The sequence below is a fragment of the Medicago truncatula genome, chromosome 5, assembly GCF_003473485.1.
Source record: "Medicago truncatula cultivar Jemalong A17 chromosome 5, MtrunA17r5.0-ANR, whole genome shotgun sequence".
Lineage (NCBI taxonomy): Eukaryota > Viridiplantae > Streptophyta > Magnoliopsida > Fabales > Fabaceae > Medicago > Medicago truncatula.
The window spans coordinates 29,020,398-29,046,523 of NC_053046.1; the positions used below are offsets into that span (position 1 = coordinate 29,020,398).

General features: G+C 34.3%; 1 protein-coding gene across 1 annotated transcript; it reads right to left on the bottom strand.

The window, feature by feature from the left end:
• Positions 1-17,035: 17,035 nt before the first annotated feature.
• Positions 17,036-25,481, bottom strand: LOC11442318 (cyclin-D4-1). The gene is made up of 8 exons (XM_003615209.2): positions 25,191-25,481; positions 24,648-24,734; positions 24,451-24,549; positions 23,334-23,535; positions 23,115-23,245; positions 22,301-22,545; positions 17,420-17,472; positions 17,036-17,310 (listed from the first exon to the last, which is right to left on the bottom strand). Exons 1-8 carry the CDS (start codon positions 25,479-25,481, stop codon positions 17,036-17,038), a joined length of 1,383 nt encoding a protein of 460 aa, XP_003615257.2.
• Between the last annotated feature and the right edge of the window lie 645 nt (positions 25,482-26,126).

Consider the following 26,126-nt stretch of genomic DNA (forward strand, 5'->3'; position numbering starts at 1 on the left):
TTGTGCACGCTTTGGCTCGTGCATCCACAAAACCAAAATCACCTTAATATTATTAATTTAATATTTTAGTCAAACTCAAACTATAGTTAATGCACTTGTGTTGTTGTTTTTTTCATGCAAAACGCAACGTAAACGTGCCACGCGAAATGTTTCTGTCGTTTTGTTCGGTAACTGACCATGGTGCGCGTGTGTAGGGTTTTGCCCAAAGCGATGGGGAATCCAATTGGAATATGACACGTGGCTATTTGTCCAACTACTAGTAGCGACTATCACAGAGTTATAGCCGCCAGTGGCGTGCTTCTGCTGACTTCTGGCGTGCTTCTGCTGACTTCTTCCCTTTTTTTGATGGATGACTTTTTTAGAATATATTTTTGTATTCTTTTTTAATTTTTAAAATTACTACTAATAAGAATACTTTTCTGTCTCATTATGATTTTTGTTGAAGAAAATGTATCATATACAAAAAGTTGAAAAGTAATATTATAAAGCACTTCTTAAACACAATAGAGACTTTAGTCACCACATTTAATAGTAAAAAGTGAATCGAGCGTGTTACGTCTTCGGCCACCAAAAACCTATCACGGGTTTGTCTTGTCAATTTGCACCATGTAGAGATTCTCATGGAAAGTGAGGAGCAAATGATTTCAGGCATCTGTGGTAGTGTTGGGATGGGGAGCGGGATATGGTTTATGGACAATATTCGTAGGGTAGTTGGTGTGGAGGACGTGGTACCTATTTTTGGACGGATAATTGAGTAGGTGGAGTTCCGCTTCGGGTCAGATTTCCTCGACAATTTTCTTTGGCTGAAGATAGGTGGGTGACGGTGGCGGATATGGCGAGTAGAGGTTGGGAGGAAGGAGGTGGTGCCTGGGTGTGGAGGAGGCGCCTTCTTGCTTGGGAAGAGGAGAGCGTTACAAAGAGTTTAACTTTATTGCATAATATTGTTTTGCAGGATCGTCTACTTGACAGATTGCAGTGACTTCTTGATCCTATTATTGGCTACTATGTTAAAGGAACTTACCATTTCCTCACGACGGTAGATGTCCCTCTAGAAAGAGGTTTGTTTGACGATGTCTGGCATAAGAAAGCACCGTTAAAGGTTTCTTTGTTTGCGTGGAGATTGCTACGCAATCGACTTCCAACAAAAGACAACTTGGTGCGGTGACGAGTCCTTCAGCTTGAAGATGACGTTTCGTTGGGGGGGGGGGGGGGGGGGGGGGCTGCGGGTCTATGGAGACCACAAACCACTTGTTCTTTGGCTGCGAGACATTTTGCAGCGTGTGGCTCTTGGTTTTCCAAAGGTAGGGCCTCTCTTGCGTCGTTCCTTGTGCGACATGTGATCACCTTCTTCAGTTCGAGCACCTTGCGGGGCTACCGCGCTCTTCTCACTTGTTCCTTAGGATAATCCGGCTAGCTTGTGTTTGGGTTATTTGGAAGGAGCGGAACAATCGAGTTTTTAATCATAAAGCTTTTTAATCCTAAGGAACAATCGAGTTATTTGACTAAAAACTAATATGCACACTTTTGTTTTCAACTTTCATGATTGGTGGCGGCACCCTTTACCATGTATGAGTGTTATGGTGTAATGTTATTATTACTTCAGTTTTTTTCATTGCGGAGTTTTTCTTTATGGCACCAGCGACTTAACATTGTAAATCATTTTGAGTGTTTCTCTTTGCACGTCTTGTGCGAGATGAATCACCTTCGTTAATGTTATATATTTCATTTTGGCTTGTTAAAAAAAATTTAGTAATTTCTAAAATAAACTTATATTCAAGGTCGACACAATGCTCATAAAGATTAAAAAAAATGTTTTTATGATAGCTTTTTTATATTCAAGGTTTTGATACCATATATGACTGTTTGAGGATCTTTATTATTGAAATTATATATATATATATAATCAATTTTATAGTAGCTAGTACATAGCAGACAAGTATAAAATATTTTTACATTTAAAAAAAAAAAATTAGAAGCAATTTGTAATGTGAAATGGACTCATTACAATTTACTATATAGTTCGGTGACTATAAATAATATAAAATATATTTTTTTTACATTTCAATCTATCTCTTTCTTTGTGAAATATAAAATTCAATTGCTAATATACGTTGGTTCAGCTTCTCACAAGAGACGGAGTTTGAATTCACAGACGATGTAAATCCTCTTTGATGAATAACACAATATAATATACAAATATATTTGTAAGACTATGGCCCCGTTTGGATAAACAACTTATATAGATGTTTATAGCATTAGTGCTTATAACATTAGAGCTTATATCATAAGCTCTTATACTTGATAAGCTATTTATGTTTCGATATGTACACTAAAAAGTACTTACATAAATTGAAGTGTTTGGATGTGACATTACATAAGCAATTATCGAAATTTTAAATATTTTTAATTTAACAAAAAAATCAAAGAATTGAACCACAATTATCAAGATTTTTTTTGATAAAATTAATCAAGGCGTAAAAAAACAATATTATAACATATTAATTATATATATATATATATATATATATATATATATATATATAATATAATCAATATTTGTCCTTAAAAAAAAATCAATATTCATATAAGACAAAATTAACATTAGAGGTGTAAATAAACATATCATATATATTGATATTAGTGTGCAGTTTGTTACTAAAAAAAGACAAGTTAAATTTTATTTTTTTTATTCAGTTTCATTTTGTTACGTAACAAAAAAATAATAAAAATCTTCTTAAAAAAAAATCTTAGTTACGTTTGTTACTTTAGTAAGATAAGTATATAGCAATTTTGTTACTGATGCACCGCCAAAGATAACTAACATTATAATTAAAATATTCCTTCAAAAAAAATTATAATTAAAATATATGTTTTGAAAAAGTGGATCCAGAGAGAATCGAAGGAGATTACATAAATTCATAAGCTCCTTGTTAAGCCAGAGGGTAAGCTGAAAATTTAGGCTTATTAAAATATGGCATAAGCAGCTTATGAAACTATGATAAGCTATTTTTATTTATTTACCCAAACACCTTTAAAAAGGCTTATGAGAGTAGATAAGCCCACATAAGCTCAAAATAAGCCAATCCAAACGGGGCCTATATGAGTCCTGAAACTTTATTTACTCTTGATAAGTTTATGGAACCCAACTCTTCTCAACTTTAACTTCATCAACAACAAAAATATAGAACTAGATTAAAAGATTAATATTTAGTCCCCGTGAGCTTAGCTCAGTTGGTAAAGATAATGCATAATATATGCAAGGTTCGGGGTTCAAATCCCGGACACCACAAAAAAAAAAAAAAAATTAACATTTAAATAGCATAATGCCATTTTGTACCGTTAAATTTTAGAGACACCAACTTTTAAAGTTAAATTTCATTCGTTCCGGTGGCTTAAGGCTAATAATGTCACTTTTGTGTACGGTTCTCAGAAATGGTGGTCGGACCCTATGCTATGTTTGGGTATCGACCGACCTTTGTTTGTTTTGTAAATATTGTTTGAGTGTGCCTTTTTTGGGGTGGCCATTCGGTACACCTTATGCTGAAGTGGTTCATCGTCGGTGTTAATATATTCCATTTTTATGTCTTCAAAAAAATTAAAAAACAAAAAGTAATTTGTATTTGAAGCATAATTTTTTTACACCAACCCCCACGGCATTTTCTTTTGAGATGTCAGCAATTAACATGGTCCAAATGTGACTTGAACCCAAATTTTGATGTTTTGGGCTTGGGCTCTGAATTTTGAATATTACTTTTTTCACCCTATAAATTTATCACGCGTCCTATTTTCTTTGTTTTTTTTTTTAAAAAAAAAATATATCCATGGTTCTGATTATATATTCCGAATTTGTCTTTGCCCTGAATTTTAAATAGACTTTGGTTTATTTATATTATTTTGATGCAAAAATCATAAAATAAATGCAAATATAAACAAAATTAAAATGACAAAATGATTAAAAAAATCTCATTTTATTAGTATATCAATACATTACAGTAAAATAAAGCTTAATCTTAAAATTTTTTAAGCTTATTACATAAAATATTCAAACCTAATGCTAGTCTATTAAAAACCTTAAGCTAAAGCAGTGGTGCAAGCTGATGGAGAGGGAAACAGGAGGGGAGGGGGAAAGAGGGGGCTCGGGTAAGGTTTTTTTTTCCTTTCCAGCTGGGCAAAAGAGACCTTGATGGTCAACATTGCACCCAAACAAACCAACCTCACTCTCAGACAGACCGTGCTTCTTTGCAGCGCATTGTAACGCCCACTTTCGTTTAACTAATTATTTAATCGAGTTTAGACGAGTTATATTATATTTATATAATATATGTGTGAATTTTGTTGATTTATGATGGTTTAGATGATTTGGATGATTTTGATGTGTTTTGATGATTTGATGAGATTATGAGACTTATTTTATTGTTAAATAAAATAAGATTTGAAAATAATATAAAATATTTAGTTGAGGGCTGTTTTGATATTTTAGATAGTTTTGGGGGAGAAAGTGAGATAAGATAAGTTATTAGAAAGAGGTATAAATAGGGAAGACCTAATACCTTTAGAAAACTATTGTACGTGAAAACTTTTGGAAAAAGGGAGAAAAGTTTAGAGAGGAGCAAGAGACCAAGAGTGCTGCGCACGTTTTATAGGAGCTTTGTCCTCCGCACGATTAAAGTATATTAATACTTATGATGACGATTGGTACCACATGCATATAGGGAGTCTAAGAGCATTGTCACGTTGTCATGATTAAGATGCCTTGTTGATGATGATTGAATACGTGATTACCTGATAAGTGTTTACCAATTATGTGATTTTGTTCATGATAATTGGATATATGATTATGTGTAACTGTTTAGCAATTATGCAATGTTATTTAAGGAATGATTATGATGTTAATTTATAATTCGCAATTACATTGATTAATGTTATTTGATTATGAAATCTCACCCCTTCTGCTTGAAAATGTTGCCCTTCGTATGGGTAACTTGCAGGTGATCGTGCTTAGTGTGCAGTTTGCTTTCGTGAGTTGGCCTTGCCTTCACTGTGTCGTCTAGGTCGCTCTGATACGTAACGGGATGGGGTTTATGTTTATGCATGCTTCATTCTCTTACGTGACTATTATTTTATTTATATTATGTTATGGATTACGATTATGAACTATTTGATGGGGCCTGCGTGCCAAAACGTTTTATGAATTATGATTATGATTTTCCGCTGCAATGTTCAAGATATTGGTTAAATTGTTATTTAACTGTTGGATTACGTTATATGTGATATCCCGTTGTTTGATGTTTACTCTGATAAATGTTATGTTTTAAGAATTTTTAAATATTGGGAAAACGGGGTGTTACAATTGGTATCAGAGCAGGTTGATCCGTTCGGTCAATTAGAGAGTCGTGTCGAGTCTTAGTAATATTTATATTACTATCTTATGTTGTTGTTGCTACTTTTGTAGAATCTCGGAAATGGCTGGAAGAAACGATGTTGCGTTAGCTGCTGCTCTACAAGTTGTTGCCCAAGCTGTGGGACAACAACCTAACGCAAATGCTGGTGCGAATGCTGAAGCCAGGATGTTGGAGACTTTCATGAAGAAGAACCCTCCGACTTTCAAAGGACGTTATGACCCTGATGGAGCCCAGACGTGGCTTAAGGAGATTGAGAGGATTTTCCGGGTTATGCAGTGCACTGAAGATCAGAAGGTGCGGTTTGGTACTCATCAGCTAGCCGAGGAAGCTGATGACTGGTGGGTTGCTCTTCTGCCTACCCTTGGGCAGGAGGGAGCTGTTGTGACTTGGGCTGTTTTTAGGAGAGAGTTCCTGAGAAGATACTTTCCGGAAGATGTTCGCGGGAAGAAGGAGATCGAGTTCCTTGAGTTGAAGCAAGGAAACATGTCTGTGACAGAGTATGCTGCCAAGTTCGTGGAGCTGTCAAAGTTCTACCCGCACTATACTGTTGAGAATGCTGAGTTCTCGAGATGCATCAAGTTCGAGAACGGTTTGAGGCCCGACATCAAGAGGGCGATTGGATACCAACAGCTGAGAGTTTTTCAGGATTTGGTTAATAGCTACAGGATCTACGAAGAGGATACGAAGGCTCACTACAAGGTAGTGAATGAGAGAAAGGGCAAGGGACAGCAGAGTCGTCCTAAGCCGTACAGTGCCCCTGCTGATAAAGGGAAACAGAAGATGGTCGATGTTAGGCGTCCTAAGAAGAAGGATGCTGCAGAGATTGTGTGTTTCAATTGTGGTGAGAAAGGCCACAAAAGCAACGTCTGCCCTGAGGAAATCAAGAAGTGTGTCCGGTGTGGCAAGAAAGGTCATGCTGTAGCTGATTGCAATCGTACGGACGTTGTGTGCTTTAATTGCAACGGAGAGGGTCACATTAGTTCACAGTGTACTCATCCTAAGAGGGCGCCGACTACTGGTAGGGTCTTTGCTTTGACTGGTACTCAGACAGAGAACGAGGATCGTTTGATCAGAGGTACTTGCTATATTAATAATACTCCTTTAGTTGCTATTATTGATACTGGTGCTACGCATTGTTTTATTGCTTTCGATTGTGTTTCTGCTTTGGGTCTTGATTTGTTTGATATGAATGGAGAGATGGTTGTCGAAACTCCAGCTAAGGGTTCGGTGACTACTTCTCTCGTATGTTTGAAATGTCCTTTGTCTATGTTTGGTCGTGATTTCGAAATGGATTTAGTGTGTCTACCTTTGAGCGGTATGGATGTGATTCTGGGTATGAACTGTTTAGAGTACAACCACGTTCTTATTAATTGTTTTAGCAAGTCAGTGTATTTCTCTTCCGTCGAAGAGGAAAGTGGTGCGGAGTTTTTATCTACTAAGCAGCTGAAGGAACTGGAACGCAACGGTATCTTGATGTTTTCGTTAATGGCTACTTTATCTATTGAGAATCAAGCAGTGATTGATAGGTTACCGGTGGTGTGTGAATTTCCTGAAGTTTTTCCAGATGAGATTCCTGATGTGCCTCCAGAGAGAGAAGTTGAGTTTTCTATTGATCTTGTCCTTGGAACGAAGCCGGTCTCGATGGCACCTTATCGTATGTCTGCTTCTGAGTTATCTGAGTTGAAGAAACAGTTGGAAGACTTGCTTGAGAAGAAGTTTGTTAGACCAAGTGTTTCACCTTGGGGAGCGCCGGTTTTGTTAGTAAAGAAGAAAGATGGTAGTATGCGGTTATGTATTGATTATCGGCAGTTGAACAAGGTAACTATCAAGAATAGGTATCCACTTCCGAGAATTGATGATTTGATGGATCAGTTAGTGGGTGCACGTGTTTTTAGCAAGATTGATTTGAGGTCAGGTTATCACCAGATTAAAGTAAAGGATGAAGATATGCAGAAGACAGCTTTCAGAACGCGTTATGGTCACTATGAATATAAAGTTATGCCTTTTGGTGTTACCAATGCACCTGGAGTGTCTATGGAGTATATGAATCGCATCTTCCATGCATTTTTGGATCGGTTTGTGGTTGTGTTTATCGACAATATTTTGATTTACTCCAAGACTGACGAAGAACATGCTGAGCATCTGAAGATTGTTTTGCAAGTGTTGAGAGAGAAGAAGCTTTATGCTAAATTGTCTAAGTGTGAATTCTGGTTCAAAGAAGTGAGTTTTCTAGGCCATGTTATCTCTGGTGATGGAATTGCAGTGGATCCGTCTAAAGTTGAAGCGGTATCACAGTGGGAGACTCCTAAGTCCGTTACAGAGATTAGAAGTTTCTTGGGTTTAGCTGGTTACTATAGAAGGTTTATTGAAGGATTTTCTAAGTTAGCTCTTCCACTAACGCAGTTGACTTGTAAAGGTAAAACTTTTGTGTGGGACGTCCATTGTGAGAAAAGTTTCGGTGAATTGAAGAAGCGTTTGACGACTGCTCCAGTGTTAATTTTGCCGAAGTCAGATGAACCTTTTGTGGTGTATTGTGATGCGTCCAAGTTGGGTTTAGGAGGTGTACTTATGCAAGAAGGTAAAGTGGTAGCTTATGCTTCAAGACAGTTGAGGATTCATGAGAAGAATTATCCCACGCATGATCTCGAGTTAGCGGCCGTAGTCTTTGTATTGAAGATATGGAGACATTACTTGTATGGTTCGAGATTTGAGGTGTTTAGTGATCACAAGAGTTTGAAGTATTTGTTCGATCAGAAGGAATTGAATATGAGACAGCGAAGATGGCTTGAATTGTTGAAAGATTATGACTTTGGCTTGAATTATCATCCAGGTAAAGCTAATGTTGTTGCAGATGCCTTGAGTAGGAAGACATTGCATATGTCCGCTATGATGGTCAGAGAGTTCGAATTGCTTGAACAGTTTAGAGATATGAGTTTGGTTTGCGAATGGTCACCTCAGAGTGTGAAACTGGGTATGCTGAAGATTGATAGTGAATTCCTGAAAAGTATCAAGGAAGCGCAGAAAGTTGATGTCAAGTTTGTGGACTTGTTGGTTGCTAGAGATCAGACTGAAGACAGTGATTTTAAAATCGACAATCAAGGTGTGTTGAGATTCCGAGGAAGAATTTGTATCCTAGACAATGAAGAGATTAAGAAGATGATTCTTGAAGAGAGTCATAGAAGTAGCTTGAGTATTCATCCGGGAGCTACGAAGATGTATCATGATTTAAAGAAGATTTTCTGGTGGTCTGGTTTGAAACGAGATGTGGCACAGTTTGTGTATTCCTGTTTAGTTTGTCAGAAGTCTAAAATTGAGCATCAGAAACCTGCTGGAATGATGGTACCTTTAGACGTGCCAGAATGGAAATGGGATAGTATATCCATGGATTTTGTGACGAGTTTGCCAAATACTCCTAGAGGGAACGACGCAATTTGGGTTATTGTTGATAGATTGACGAAGTCGGCTCATTTTCTACCGATTAATATTAGTTTCCCCGTTGCCCAGTTGGCAGAGATTTATATCAAGGAGATTGTGAAGTTGCATGGTGTTCCTTCGAGCATTGTGTCAGATAGAGATCCAAGATTTACTTCTAGATTTTGGAAAAGTTTGCAAGAGGCTTTGGGTTCGAAGTTGAGGTTGAGTTCGGCGTATCATCCACAAACAGATGGTCAGTCGGAGAGGACAATTCAGTCGCTAGAGGATTTGTTGAGAATTTGTGTTCTTGAGCAAGGAGGAACTTGGGATAGTCATCTTCCGTTGATCGAGTTCACATACAATAATAGTTATCATTCAAGTATTGGAATGACACCTTTCGAGGCCTTATATGGTCGGAGATGCAGAACTCCGTTGTGCTGGTTTGAGTCAGGTGAAAGAGTGGTCTTAGGACCAGAGATTGTTCAGCAAACTACTGAGAAAGTTCAGATGATCCAAGAGAGAATGAAAGCGTCGCAGAGTCGACAAAAGAGTTATCATGATAAGCGTAGGAAAGATCTTGAGTTCCAAGAAGGAGACCACGTGTTTTTGAGAGTCACTCCTATGACCGGTGTAGGACGTGCTTTGAAGTCAAAGAAGTTGACCCCGAAGTTCATTGGTCCGTATCAGATATTGGAAAGAGTTGGAACGGTGGCTTACCGAGTGGGTTTACCGCCGCATCTTTCGAATTTGCACAACGTTTTCCACGTGTCGCAACTTCGAAAGTATGTTCCGGATCCATCTCATGTAATCCAAAGTGACGATGTGCAAGTTAGAGACAACCTTACGGTAGAGACTTTACCAGTGAGGATTGATGATCGTAAAGTGAAGACGTTGAGAGGCAAGGAGATACCTCTCGTGAGAGTCGTTTGGACGGGAGCGACTGGTGAAAGCTTGACGTGGGAGCTTGAGAGTAAGATGCTGGAGTCTTATCCAGAGTTGTTTGCTTGAGGTAATTTTCGAGGACGAAAATCTTTTAAGAGGGGGAGAGTTGTAACGCCCACTTTCGTTTAACTAATTATTTAATCGAGTTTAGACGAGTTATATTATATTTATATAATATATGTGTGAATTTTGTTGATTTATGACGGTTTAGATGATTTGGATGATTTTGATGTGTTTTGATGATTTGATGAGATTATGAGACTTATTTTATTGTTAAATAAAATAAGATTTGAAAATAATATAAAATATTTAGTTGAGGGCTGTTTTGATATTTTAGATAGTTTTGGGGGAGAAAGTGAGATAAGATAAGTTATTAGAAAGAGGTATAAATAGGGAAGACCTAATACCTTTAGAAAACTATTGTACGTGAAAACTTTTGGAAAAAGGGAGAAAAGCTTAGAGAGGAGCAAGAGACCAAGAGTGCTGCGATTTTCTTCAAACAAGGTAAGGGTGAGACTAATGATTCAATAGCATTGATCGTTGTAATTCTGATGATTAATTGACAAAGTTAGGATTGATTTAGAAAAGTTTTGGAATTAGGTCAAAAACCTAAAAATTGATGATCAAACGGTAAAACTTGTTTAGATTGATGTAGAAACCGTCCTTTAACCTTAGAACATGTTTAGGATGGATTATGGAATCAAAATTAGGCTTTGAACCATGTTGTGTGATGGATTTTTGAGAAAAACCCTAGTCTGCCCGTGCTTCTATTCATCGCTCGCCACGACGAGTGATGATCCTCGCCTCGCGAGTGATGAACTTCATCGCTCGCCACGCGAGCCCCTTCCCTTCGCCTCGCGAGTTGTTTGGTGCAACTCGCCATGGCGAGCAACCCTTCCTCGCCTCGCGAGCTTAGGCAGAGTGCATGTCATATTTTGTGTTTCGACATTTTTAGTTGGACCTTGGATGCCATAGAGTGCCTGAACATACCTAGTATTGATTAGGAATGAATGTAGGATCAGAGAGAACCCAGAACAACATTAGTTTGGGAGATGAGTGGTACTCGCCATGGCGAGCAAGAACTCTCGCCTCGCGAGTACAACCAGAATGTACTTGCTTGAGTGTTTGTGCGATCTGTGTCGCACGTGTTGATCAAGAGCGAACCCCTAGTTGGTATTAAGACCTAATGATGACGTTTAATGCAGTCTGTAGAGTTGTTTAAGTTATGTTGATATTAAATGGACATGAACTAATGTATTGTATATTCATGCAAGAAATGAAGGTTGATATTCCTGATATTTATAAGCTATTGATATAATGATATTATTTTGTTTATGTGACCTGTTTATGCTGCTTCCGTTATTTAACTAAGTGCATAAGTTTATGATGAAGTTAGCTCCAATTTAATGGATGCGTGTTGATATGTTGATTACGATGTTTTTGTTCATAAGTGTCCATGCATAGCATCTCATTGAGCTTAGTCCTCACCACGAATAATAGGAGCTTTGTCCTCCGCACGTTTTATAGGAGCTTTGTCATCCGCACGATTAAAGTATATTAATACTTATGATGACGATTGGTACCACATGCATATAGGGAGTCTAAGAGCATTGTCACGTTGTCATGATTAAGATGCCTTGTTGATGATGATTGAATACGTGATTACGGGATAAGTGTTTACCAATTATGTGATTTTGTTCATGATAATTGGATATATGATTATGTGTAACTGTTTAGCAATTATGCAATGTTATTTAAGGAATGATTATGATGTTAATTTATAATTCGCAATTACATTGATTAATGTTATTTGATTATGAAATCTCACCCCTTCTGCTTGAAAATGTTGCCCTTCGTATGGGTAACTTGCAGGTGATCGTGCTTAGTGTGCAGTTTGCTTTCGTGAGTTGGCCTTGTCTTCACTGTGTCGTCTAGGTCGCTCTGATACGTAACGGGATGGGGTTTATGTTTATGCATGCTTCATTCTCTTACGTGACTATTATGTTATTTATATTATGTTATGGATTACGATTATGAACTATTTGATGGGGCCTGCGTGCCAAAACGTTTTATGAATTATGATTATGATTTTCCGCTGCAATGTTCAAGATATTGGTTAAATTGTTATTTAACTGTTGGATTACGTTATATGTGATATCCCGTTGTTTGATGTTTACTCTGATAAATGTTATGTTTTAAGAATTTTTAAATATTGGGAAAACGGGGTGTTACACACATCATCATCCCTATGACCGTTCATACAATCCATGAATTTCCAAAGTAGCCTATTCCTATGAAAGGCCAACGATGAAAAAAAAATTGTTGTAGAAGGAAGAGGAGGAGAGAGTGTGAGATAATGGTGTTAGAAATGGTGAATGTTTGAAAGGTATTTATAGGGGAAATTTGTGAGGAATGAGTGCATTGAGTGTAACGACTCTTAATGTTGAGTCAAAAAACGTGTTCAAAGGGGTTTCATCAGCCATTAAAGCTAGTAAAAACCTTTGAAAAACATGTTTCACTAGTTACATAACACCGTCCAAAATTCTGACTTGTTTCAGATTATATAATCCGAAAACTATCGAAGATTTTCAGATGATATAATCCTAAATACTTCAATAATTGAAGAAAATGAGAGAGACTTCGTACTTTTTGTAGGGTGAGGGATGTTTATATAATCAGAAATAGTTCAAGACAATATTTTTTTTGTGGTCCGCATTGCACCAACAAATTATGTTGTCCACTACTCACATAAACTTCTATAAATATGTGTCCCTGTTTGCATAACAAGTAAATCACACAAAAAAATATGGAAATTTTTGTCCTTCATCTGAACACCAAGCTAGCTGCAGTTTACTACAACGGGGGAAAACCATCCCACCTGTTTAGGATTTGCACTCATGTCACCCTCTCCAGATTGAAGGATCAGCTCGATCAAATAAACCACCAACTCAAGCACATAGATACACAGAGGATGGACGGTGTTGAGCATCGATGTACATCGACTGACTTAGCCAGGAGTGTGCGGTCCAGCCGGATGAAGCTCATAAAGGACAACAACGTGAGAACCATGTTCTCGATCTTTGGTCAGTACAGTACTATAGGACCGATCAAGTTGGACGCTTCATTGGTCTGATTTGTTGAACAAATTCAGAAAAGTTTGATCCGGCCCAGGAACTACGAAGAGATCAGAGCACTGGTGGACACACCAAACGAATACATTAGTTCTGTTGATCCGTGATTTGTTATGTTTTAATTTATTACGTGTTTTATGTTTTATTTTATTACGTGTTTTAAGTTGTTAAATTATGTTATTAAATTCAATATTGATCTATGATTAGTTTTATGTTGCTGAATTATGTAGTTTGATTTTTTTTTTCTCTTCTTTGCACAAATTTATTTTTGTTGGCACCGAAGGAACACATTGAAGAAATACGAAGAGAAAAGTTTTCTGAAGATCTTCATCTTGTCAAAAATCTTTCAGTTGAACTTTACGCTAAAAATGTTCATTTCAAAAGATAGATAGATAGATAGATTGTGAAGATCTTCATCATGTTGTCAAATACCTCTCCTTTTATCTTTACGCTAAAGATATTCATATATATATATATATATATATATATATATATATATATATATAATTTGAAGATATTCATCATACTGTCAAAAATCTCTCGTTTGAACTTTACGTTAAAGATATTCATTTAAAAAGATAGGGTGTAAGTCATGTTTAGATTGTATAATCCAAAAAAAAGTAATGGACATAATTTTTTTTTGTGTGGTCCACATTGCACTGACAGTTTTTGTGGTCCACGACGCACAAAAACTTCTATAAATAAGTGTGTTTGATTCATTTGCTGTAAAACACAACAAAAACTCTTTAAAATCTTCCTTCTGAAAGATATGAACATCAAGAGGTTGCTATGAGTTAGATCTTGCTGCCTTGGCGACATAAATATCTCAGTAGGCAAGGCATCATGATCTAACTTAAAACAATCCTCTTGAAACACCTTATATTTCATCATTATGTTGCATATATAATTTCAAAGAAGTTCTTATGAACTTGATCTAGTTGACCTACCTATCAAAATATGTCAGTTGGCAGGCTAGCAGGAACAAGTACAAAATCACCTCTTCGAACACCTTCCAAGAATATTCATCACTTATGTTATTTTCTTGTTTTAATTTAAGCTGTTTAATTACTTTTGTACCTTTTTTAAAAAAAATTCCTATGTCATTGCCATGAAAACCTACCAAAAATAAAACTTAAATATAGTTGGGTGCTATTTGGATTATACAATCAGAAAATATTTAGACATGTTCCGTTTATATAATCTCGAACCTCTCTGAATAGTTGGACGGTGGCGTTTCATCAAAGGTTTGGACGGTTTGTGAAGTGTTTAATGCATTTTTGGTCGGTTGGACCATGGAAAACGCTTCCTTTGACTGTAGTTATGGTCTAGGACTGATTTAAGGCTATAAATATGCTTGCATCTTCAACAATTTCATTCATTCTTCACTTCCCATCTTTTCTTACATTTTCTTAAACATTTTTTAGTTTTTTAAGGAGTGTTTATGGTGTTATGGTCATTGGTGACCATTCATAGAATCCATGCAAATACTTTACAGTTTATGCGAAGATTCTACGACGGTAAACAAAGATTTTTGACATCAAATTGAACACATAATATATAGTTCGTGTTTTTTCGGATTATATAATCCGAATTCCCCTAACAATTTTGTTCGGATTTTAAAATCCGAACCAAGAATATTTAGGGAGAATTTATAGGGCACGCGAGAGCTTAACATGGTGGAAAAAATAATAGTCTTTAATTTTATATTCATGACAATGAATAATCAATCAATATATTGATTTTCATATTCATATATGAAGATTAGCTTCTAAATATATTAGAAATATTTTATTTACAACAACAACATAGTCTCCCTCAAAAAAAAAAAATGGCCTTAACCCAATAAGTAAGGTTTGCGACGTAAACCAAATTATGCGATATTTTTCGATGATATTATATTTAGATTCAACTTATTAAAATTTATAATTAATGGAAATAATTCTTGTGTAATTCAATTAAATTTGTTAAATCTTTTAAAAATGTAAAACAAAATCCGATGGATATTCAATTGAGACCCCATTTAAGTTTTTTTTTTTATTTATTTTTTTTATTTTTTTATGTTTGATCCCTTTGTTTTTTGATCAAATAGTACAGTGGCTAGATAAATTCACCTTAAAGATGGATAAATGAGGTGTCCGGGATTCGAACCTCAACCCTTATCAAGTGAACTAACTCAGGACTGCCCTTTCTTTTCTTCTTTTACTGCATTACAACTCATTATTTTAAGTTTAATTTGTACATCTTATTCAGCGGCGGATCTCTGCACAGACCTGCAGGAGCCGCGGTACCCCCCAAAAAAAAAAAGATTTTTTTTTGTATATAGGAAACTACTATAATGCCCTTGATACAATTGTTTTTTACATGCTTTGTCCTTCTCTGGTACCCCCTCTCCATTCACCTCCCGTCTCTCGCGAACTCTCTCTAGCACCCCTTCACTGGGCTCTTCAACTTCGGCGACGGCCATGCTATGAGGCTCTTGAGTCTCAGTCTCTGGCGCGGTGGAGGCGCTAGGCATCTGCTATCTTACTCTCTCAGATCTCAGTCACTTTCAGGTTTGTTTGTTTGTTCTATGTTTTTTCAGTTCACTTCTTTGTTCCCTTTAATTTTGATTCTTTTACTTCAGGAGTTCAATTTGTTTCTTTTATTGTTTGTTTATTTTCTTTAAAATTATCATTTGGTTCAATTCAAAGTTGGTATGGAATTATTCTATGTTGCATGAACCCTAGAAATAAAAAAAATTGGGGGAAACTTAAACCCTTTATTTCCTGAGTTGTTTGATTCAATTGGGGGAAGCTTGAACCCTTGATTTCCTATGTTGTTTGATTCAATTCTATTATTTCGTTTGTCAAAAGCAAAATGGCTTAATTTCATGATGCCCATGGATAAATTTTTTACTGTTTCTAATTTAGGCTTAATTTTTCCCTTTTTAATTTGCTAATGTGAGGGTTAATACGAGGAATCTGAATCTTGTGACTCGGTGACTAACATCTCTAATTCTTAGCTTGATTCTAATTATTATGCATTGTTTATTTATTTCTCTTTGTTTTGTGTTCTTAGACAATGTGCCTTTTTCAATTACTTGCTTGAGTCATTGTTCTTATTCTCCCTTTCTTGTTTTATTTTGTTATTTATTATTTATGTGTGAATTGTGCATTTTGTAGGAGTAATAATGCAATGATTCAACCAGATGAGCAGCCTTGAAAGGAACCTCTTCGTCAATGTTTTCAGCCTGCCCAAACCTCTGGCGATGATTCAAAGGAGTGAAAGACAACAGGGGTATGCTTGTGTGGTTACTTGCAAGATAATAAAAAGCATCTGACTTGTAATCTTTTTAGTCAGCTGTACAGCGATAATTCTAGAAATAGGTGGTTAGTTTTTGTTGATTTCAATTTGGTTTTGTGTCAAGCTGGAAAAAAAATGGAGGTAATCCTATTGATAGTAGTATTACTAACCAGTTCAAAGACACTATCCAGCAGCGTGGCTTTAATGATTTGAGCTACATTGGGGATATTTTCATCACATAAAAGCTAGATTGGACAGATTCTTAGTTAGCAATGTATATGTTCCATAATTTTTCTAATATACAAAGGTATGCCTCTGATCATATACCTTTACTTTTTTAAAAAAATTTGTAACTCTCATTTGGATATATTGTTAAAAAAAAAACACTCTCATTTGGATATAATAGTTGCGGCTCCCCCGAATATTTTGGGCAAGATCCGCCACTGATCTTATTACAATTATCTTCTTATAATGCACCAAAAAACAGAATTATTCATAGCCTCGCATTATCATTATTCACGTTTAAGCCTTAAGAAGTGCAAGTGAACTTCCATAAAATTGCTTGGTAACCAAATGCATATTTCAATTGAGAAGCTTTCAAATGGTAAAACATAATCCAAACATCAAGCACACGTAACATATTAAACAACATCTGACTGACATAAGAACCATAATTTGGGGTTCGGTGTTAAATTTTAAGGCGGCTTTTTCACAGGTTTAACAATGTTGTTGTTCATAATTATGAATTTATTGTTTAAACTCAAGAGTAGCAACGAGAATATACTAATTTATGGAAGACTAGTTTAGCTTTAAATATGTGGAAAAATTCTATTTTGTTAGTCATTCATAGAGCCATTTCAAATCTTATAAATCCATATAGTACATTGAAATCTTAAAAGTCTTCAAATTGAAATCTCTCAAAATCCAAATGAAATATAAACCCTCACAAATGGCACATGATATCCATGGATTAATGGCAGGAATTAAGAAAGCTGCAGCTACATTTGCTATACCCAAAGAAATGCCACCTTCGACAAAAATGGCATGACAAATGCATGGCCTAGTCCAATGAGTGTCTTCCCTCAAGCTTTGTAAATTGCGTCCAAATAGTACACAAGGACAGAACAGTCCAGTCAAGCCTGCAGTGAAAAATGAAAGAATGTAAAAAAGGATGCAATATGCAAATCAAGTAGAATTTGAGAGGTATTAACATACAACTTTCCCGGTCTTCTACACATCCAAAAATACCAGTCATCCAAGGTTCATCTGCAGGAGGTTTATAGCTTTCAGGTAATGGCTGCCTACAGAATTTGGAATTTTTTGCATTCTAGGCTAAGATCATCAATGACTTCTGTGTTCTTTATTTGTTGTACTATCTTTTTGGGTCCCTCGTACTCGTACGCAGTGACTATAATTGACACACTATCTTTATTCACTAATTTGTATGCTACACACTCATACAAATTGGAGTAGGAATGAAATTATTAGGAAAATAGAGAATCCACTTTGATTGAAAATATAGTTGCATATTTTTTTATGAAGTATGATGAGAAGTTGCAAAGCCTCTACCGAAAGAAAATAAAAGAAATTAATCAATTGGTTGTTTTTAAAAATCAAATTACTTTATTATCCTTTAATTTAAACTAGTTTGAAAAGAAAAACTTTGTTTTTACTCGAAATCTAATGGGTATATATTGCTTACATACTCTTTCATGTTTGTAAGTTTTTTCTTGACAAAAGGCAAAAAAAACTATACATATAAGTTTTTTCTTTCATGTTAGCACTATATATATAATATCTCAAAAAATGTATCAACCACAAATGTTGCTAACACACTCTTGAATGGTTTTGGATGCCTTAGACAACTAATCAAATGTTTCAACCACAAATGTTGGGTAAGAAAAGAAGCTGATAGAAAGGAGACAATATTCACCTTTGTGTGTATAATTGGTTCTTTAGCTTTATTTTTTTTGGGTTAGCCATTAGAAAGGAGGTTAATAATTTGAAGTTCAGACTTGTATAAATTAATCATTTAAACTCAATTGTTTGATTATAGGTTCTTTAGTTTAGATTAACTGATCACTCTAGAATTTAATGACTTACAGACTTAAAAATGAAAACATACAAAGTATACCAACAAGCAAGTAGTTGCATGCTTCCCATTCTCATGCCATGCAGGAAAAATCACAATTGAGTTTCTATTGTGAGCAAGAGCAAACACACGAGTTTAGATGTCACATTTTTATCCAAAATCTAAATGCATTAAATATATGATTCATCTCATTTATATATGTCGTTTAACATATATTCTTATGCCTAAATTTAATGTAGAAACTCTAACTCGAACTTACTTATTGACATTATCTTTCTCCAATGTAAGAGTCTTCATATCCTTGATTGAACATCAAAATTTCCGTCTTCAAAAGATTTTTTCATATTATGAATGATTACCAACTTGTGATAGTATTTTGTGTGCTAAGATTATTGATCAACACAACTTTGTTATAGATACATGTATGTGCCTTCTAAGGATTTGCCTTCCAAGGAGTATAACAAAAATATTGTGTGCTTTTACAAAACTTAATTTTCAATGTATAAGAAAATTGACTATTCAATTAAACGATAACTTTGTTTTTAAAAGAAATGGTCATGCTAACAAATGTTCTAAAGATACTTGTTAAGGATTCAAAAATGAAAATAATTAATAAATTTTATGTAAAAAAAAAAATTTAATTTTTTAAAGTTTCAATATGTTGAATATAATTAATATTCCCATAATAAAACTTACTAAGATTTCTTAACACCTTTAGTGCACTTGTTAGTGTTTCTATGGAAAAAATGATTAAATAGTTATAATTTTCCATAATTGAATTCAATATTTCAAGAATTAACCTAAAAATACAAATCAAGAAATCTAAATAGAGGAGGAAGATAAGATCAAAAAGATGATCACCGCAAGAGATTTGAAAAGCACCTTGATAAGATACATGCTTGGTTCAACCAAGAGCTCTTGGAGGGAATTCTCTACCTCACACACAAGTATGAAAGTTGTAAATTTTACTATAATCTAAAACTAAAATAGTGTGTAAATTTTTTATTTAAATGCGTGCAAGTTGAATGCTAAATACTAGTGCACTTAGAATTTTCCAACACTCTTTTGAACTCTAATTCATATACATTCACCCTCTTATGCATAACCAATCTATGCTTCACCATTTAAAATGATGTAAAAAGCATGTGAAAGTACCCAAAGCCAAGTCCATATCCCGCACCATTGCACACTTCTTATATTAGTCAACACTTGCCAAAATTTATCAACGTTTACCAAGTACTCCAGTACATAGTAAAAATTAGATGACTCTTATCTTATCACCCTCCATCAAAATATTTTACTTCCACGGGTACATACATTTTTATTTTATTTTCTTTCAACTTTTTTTGACTTGATTGTAATTAGTTAAGTACGGCAAAGTCATTGGGTCATTCATGATATTCTTTTATAGGTGCCATACATCTACTAGTAGTACTAAGTACACACATTTTCTTGATAATGTCACAGACATGACTAAACACTTGTTAAGATTATTTCCTCTTGTTCCTCAAATATGAATCTGTAAGAAAAACATATTAGCTGGTAAATAATTAATTTTAAATTATAAAAACATAAAAATATATCGTATAAAAATTCGATTCAATATAATATTTGATTGTGCATATTAGATAAAACTTATATTATATATCTATTTATACAACCTACACATATTATCGAGAGAGAAAAAAATAGAAAAGCTTAGTGATTAAGTGGTTAAGGGATAATACTTGGGTGACATTGTGGTTAGGTGTTGTCGTAATCACCTTAAAAAGATATTTGTAAGAAAGGATACAATTAAACACAGAATAAAAAATATAAAAACATTCTTTCAAAATAATAAAATATAAAAACATATTGTACCAAAATTTGATTCAATAGGCCCAACAAGGGCATCCCGATACAATATCTGAGCACCAACTTAACAAATAAAAAAAAAATTGATTCAATATAATATTTGGGATTACATTCAACTGAACTGATTGGATAACAATTTAATTAAAACTAAAGTAAAAGCATATTAACAAAGTCTAATTTTTTTTCATTTCTTAAATCATCTTCTTGTCCATAGCCAATTGCTCCACATTACACATATCTCCTGTCTCCTGTCTCTCTAGTTCCAGTTTTGCCGGGGCGAAAACAACAAAGTGGTGCATATAAAATGTAGGTTGTAGAAATGGTTCCCTCATATGTTCTTCCTTCTATACTGGAATAAATTTAGAATGAGCAACTAATGATAAGAGCATATGTACAAGAAGTTAGCTCCTAAATTAACAAATTCTTCAATATGATTGACTTCCTCACTGGAAGATGATTCTTTCTCTTGACCACTAACTCATAATGCGGGTCAAAGATTTTCTAGAGCTTTAGAGATTCAGTTTAAATGTTCCTCAAGTTAAGTGGAAAGTGAGTAAGTACGGAGTGAATCGTACCTTTGGTTGGCGATAGGTCATGCTCATATAGGCGAGTCGTTGTAACTATCCTCGTTGTATTCGACATGAGATGCAAAAGACAGTTGTATGATGATCCAACGGTCCAGAGCAGAGGTGATGCACTCTTGTGTGGTGAGGCACATTGGACGTCTTCTGGTCTTGCAGGTTCAACAAACCCTTGAGAAATTAAGCACATTGGAAGGTTCCAAAATCTTACTAATTATTTTGAATTTAGAATTATCTAAAGTAATAGGTCTAAGTTGCTCAATTCTTGAAGATTAGCATTGCCAAATTATAAATGCCAACCAATCATGGTTGAAATATTGAATGATAACAATATTGTTAACATCATATTTTAAGCTATTTCCTATTCTTTTGAAAGAACATGGCTTCATCAAAATCATCAAGGCAAAGAGTTCTATCAGAGTTCTTTGCAAAAATAATTGTCTTAATTAATCTTCACTTTGTTATGCAAGATCATACTAACCGTCATGTGAACATCTCCAAAATGGAAAGCTCTCAATATATCAACTTCCATCAAAACTCTGGAAAATTGACCAACAAGGCAATCTTTGGTTGCTTGATCAATGAAAATATGGTTCCATCGATAATTTTGACGAGGCACTAGTGATATATAAGAAGTACTTGGGAGGAGGAAGAGTTAAAGAAACTCAATGAATGAAAGACATGTTTTTCCATTACAATGAAGGAGACACACAACCCTAAGAGGCTATATAGTGGAAACCCTAGCTGCAGAACCCATCTCTTTAGAGAATTTAATTATGTTAATCAAACCACATCTAGGTCAATAATATAGGTTTGGTGACTTGAGTGAGGAGTGGAGTAATAAAAAGTCAAGAATTCAAGCCCTAATACTAACATAATACTAACAAGGTTAGCATTGACCATTAAAATAAAAACTTGTTCATAAAGACTTTTTTTAAAATAGGATAGGATAGTAGTATGACCCACCAATTGGGTGTAAAGTTTTCGTAAACTATAATTTATATTTGATACCTAGAAATCAAAATTTAAACCACACAATTTTCTAATTTTAATTCAAAATGTGCCCTATGATAAGATTTTGTAAGACAATGCAACTTTACCATTAACATTTAGTAGTACATTTCTTTCTGGTGTGGGTGTGAAAATGGTCTAAACTCTAAACAGTTATTCGGTCAAAGTGTCCAATTTAATTATTGGCAAGCAAACTGTGGAGATAAAACAACATCTGTATAGCTTGACAGAGCAATAACTGTGAAAAAATTTCAGAAACACAAATATTTTAATAACCAATTGTAAAATAGAACAAAGACAATGACATTCATATAATAAATGTTTCAAAATTTATGAATATCTAGTCCTATAATACCTTTGCCCCCTGCCCCCTGCCCCCTTTTAGTTTTATTTCACTCCCTCACTTAATAATAGAACAAAAACTCTAGGTTACAACAACAACACTAATCCTTATTTCTCTCTTTGCTATAAAGAGATCAATAAAAGATTTGATAGCTATAGTGAGCTCAAATATGCAGCTTTTTTCCCTATCTATTTTTTTGTTTCCTTTATTGGTATTCCTTTGAGGGGGCATCATCCAAAAATTGTTACTCTTCAAAGTTGGATATGGTTTTCTTGCGTTTAGCATCAGGGCTGTTATGAAGTGGAGAATCTGCAAGAGGTGCAGTAGTAGCATCTGAGTGATTGTCATCACTATTGTAGCTGAGGCATAAAGCATCCAACACTCCTATTGGAGTTTGAGCTACAAAAGGGACAGAAACATTAGCATCCTTTGCAGAAGAACCACTACCTGATAACAGCTGTTGAATCATTTCAATACACTTCATTACTTTCTCCTGCAAAATGTAGATAGATATATCAATTAATTAAACCATGTCATAAACTAAATCTTGAGTAAATCACCAAAATTGTCCTCTGAATTTTAGGGAGCTTTTAAAATGATCTTTAAAATTGAAAGTCTTGATCAGATTAGTCGCTCAAGGACAATTTCGAGATTAAATTAATTGACCGTCTTATTTGTTTTAAGTTTTTTAAATTTGAATGACTATTTTAGAATATCAGTCGTTTAAAACTATAAATTCACGGTCAATTTATGATTTGAAATGAATGATAATCTAAAATAGACGATGAAAAAATATTTTAGATTGATCAATTTAATCTATGAAATTGTTTGACATCGACCATTGTGATCTAGAAAATTCAATTTCAAAAATCCAATTGAAATTTTGTAAATTTAAAAGCAAAATTACTAAACCCTAAGATTTCTTTCAAAAACAAAATAGACAATTCACTAGATTGATTGCGTTTGAGCAATAACAAGTAATCAACTTAAAAAAATATTAAGCAAATTAATGTGCATCAATTATATTCACTTTTTTTATTGGCATTGGACCATCATTAGTACCTTTTCTACATATTCAATGAGAAGAGAAAGTGCTTTCTCAGTTTGAACAATTAGGTTTTCACCCTCCACAGATACTAGCACTGCAACAGCTGCTGCAATTTCAGATGGTCTGAACTGAATGAAGTCAAGTCCTACATTGGATTCCAAAACCATTTCACATTATCATCTCATTCTTTGCTATCATAAATATTATTAGGAACGAAAACACAGAGAAGTTACCTCTTACAGTACTCATTATGAGTCGGAAAGATTGCAAAATTGAATCTCCTATTGGAACTTGATCACCATTGACCTTGTTAAGGAAAAAGTCAATGTAGGAGAAAGGTGTAATTGCTTGCATTCTCCAGTTCAATGTGCTTAGTATCAGAAGCTCTGTCGTACGTAATGTTTTCTTATCAAATAAATACTTCTTTTCATCCATCTGCATGGAAAAAGTTATCATCACCGCAAATGTAAAATTAAAAGACATTTTATTTAACATATGTCAAATACTAACTCAAACATTAATAACTAGCACAACAGTTTCGTATCAACACTAAAACAATTTGAAAAAATAATATAATTGAATGTAAAGGTGGCAACACATGTTAGACACAGGACACACCTTATATCATAAATGTTGTTGGTGTTATATATAGAGCTTAATATATTCAAACCAAGTTTTTAAAAGATTAATACGGTCACATCAAAGGTTTTTTTTATGTCTCTATAGGTGCAATTGTTGCTGGATCAACTGCATTGACTTAAATTCTTTTAATATTAAAGATTGACCCACACAATCGTGACATTGAAAATCACAATCTATGAAACACATAAACAAGCACGACACTGAACATGACATTTACAAGTCGACGCCATATGTTAGTGTTGGATGTCAGACACACTACACTTACAAAGAAACATCCCATGGGTCAATGTCATGTCGATATCGACGTTAGACACGTCTTCAATATAAAATATTGGTGTTACATGCATCACGATTTAAAATATTTTCAAACTATCAGTACTAAGCATCAAAGAAAAGTAAGCATCATTGACTTAAATTCTTTTAATATTAAAGATTGACACACAATCGTAACATTGAAAAAATCACAATCTATCAATCACATAAACATACACAGACACTCAACATGACATTTACAAGTCGACACCATATGTCAGTGTCCTGTTAGTGTTGGACACCAGACACAATACTAACAAGTCAACACCACATGTATCAATATCATATTAGCATCGGATATCAGACACGCCTTAAATTTAAAATGTTGGTGCTGCATACATCGCGATATAAAACATTTTCAAACTAGCAAGTAAGCATGAAAGAAAAATAATATACCTGCATATCAACAGATCGAGGAACAACAACCTCATCAATTTTGGCTGCCAGATATAAGCAACAAAAAGCCAAGAGTTGAATTGACCACTTTCTTTCCTTCTGAGACAAGAAAGAATTCAGATCAAAACCAGTGCCAAACAACATAATGAAAACAACAACAAAAAACACCATCTTCTTCACTTCATCAATTGACTTACCAGCATGTCAACTACAGAAAGGAAGCGATCCATGTAGCGTATAGCTAGATAAATACAGAGAGGTCCAAAACCAAAGTACAGTCCAGCCTATAAAACAGATGCATTAGTTTCAATCATACAAATTATGAAATGGTTTAGAACATGTTAAAATTTAAGAATTTAAGAATTGACTACAAACATGCATAAAATTTAAGAATTGAATCAATTATTTAATAATAAAAGGGCAATCCATAGATTATATCCAGGCAAATCAGTTTCAACAATGGAATCATCATCAATCATATACAATGAAAAAATAAAATCAAATCTAGATCGTTCACACAAAAAAATCACCTTTAAAATTTAAGATCATTAAAAGCAAACAATATAAATATAAAAAATTCACATGCCAAGATTAAAGAATATTAATTTTCAATAAAAAAAGAGATTAAAGAAAAACAATGCACATAACATTGGAACTAGCAAAAGAGAAAATGAACTCACATATAGTTGAAACCCTAAAAATTAATGAGAAATTAAGAATCAAATAAATGTGGACCCCACCTTTTCCATCCAATCAATGGATTCCATCCTGCCCTGCAAATCCAATTCTCCATTTTTCAGCCTATTGACATAATCACTAGCAGGCAAGTGATGACATTCTTTTTCAATCAAAACCTTCAAATTCTCCTCACTCAGCAATGGAGGTGGCAACAATGGTGGTGGCACATACTCAATTGGCTCATCAAATTGCTCAGTTTCATCTTCCATTGAACCACCAAGATCATTCTCATCTAAAATGCTACTGTCTTCAGTGCATAGAAGACATGAAAAATCAAAACTTGGTGGTGCCATTGCAAAAAAATTGTCACTGAAAAAAAAAAAAAAAGTTGATAACTCAAAAAGAAAAGAAAAAATTCTTTAAATTACAGAAAATAAAGAGCTCTTATGAATTGATTAGAAAGAACAAAGAACCTTTGTGAAATAAGAACAAAATCACTCTATAGTTTCAAGCTGTTCATTCTTCTCACTCTCTCTCTCTCTATCTCTATCTATCTCTATATCTCATTGTAAACCTCTCTCACTATATTTATAGATAAATTTTATGAGTATGTGTCCCTTCCCTTGCTTCTAAGACTTCTCTTAAGATTTTCTGTAGGAGAGGGTCTTATGGAGAAGAAACAAATGAATTTTTTTTATGTAGAGAGAGAGATAGAGATAGAGAGAGAGAGAGAGAGAGTCTTCAGAAGGGAATTAGCGCCAAATTCATAGAAACTAAAGAAGAGACAATGGTCATGGTCTTTTTCCTTCTTTGCTTTATTATTATTATTATTTAATTATTTTGACTCAATTTTATTATCATTCTATTGGTCAATGTAGTGTCATTTTAAATTATTTTATTTAAATTAAGAAATATTGAAATAAATGAAAGAATATCATAATTTTAAGAATTTTCTTAAAAAAAATATAGTGATTTTAAGAAATTATGCTAATTAACAA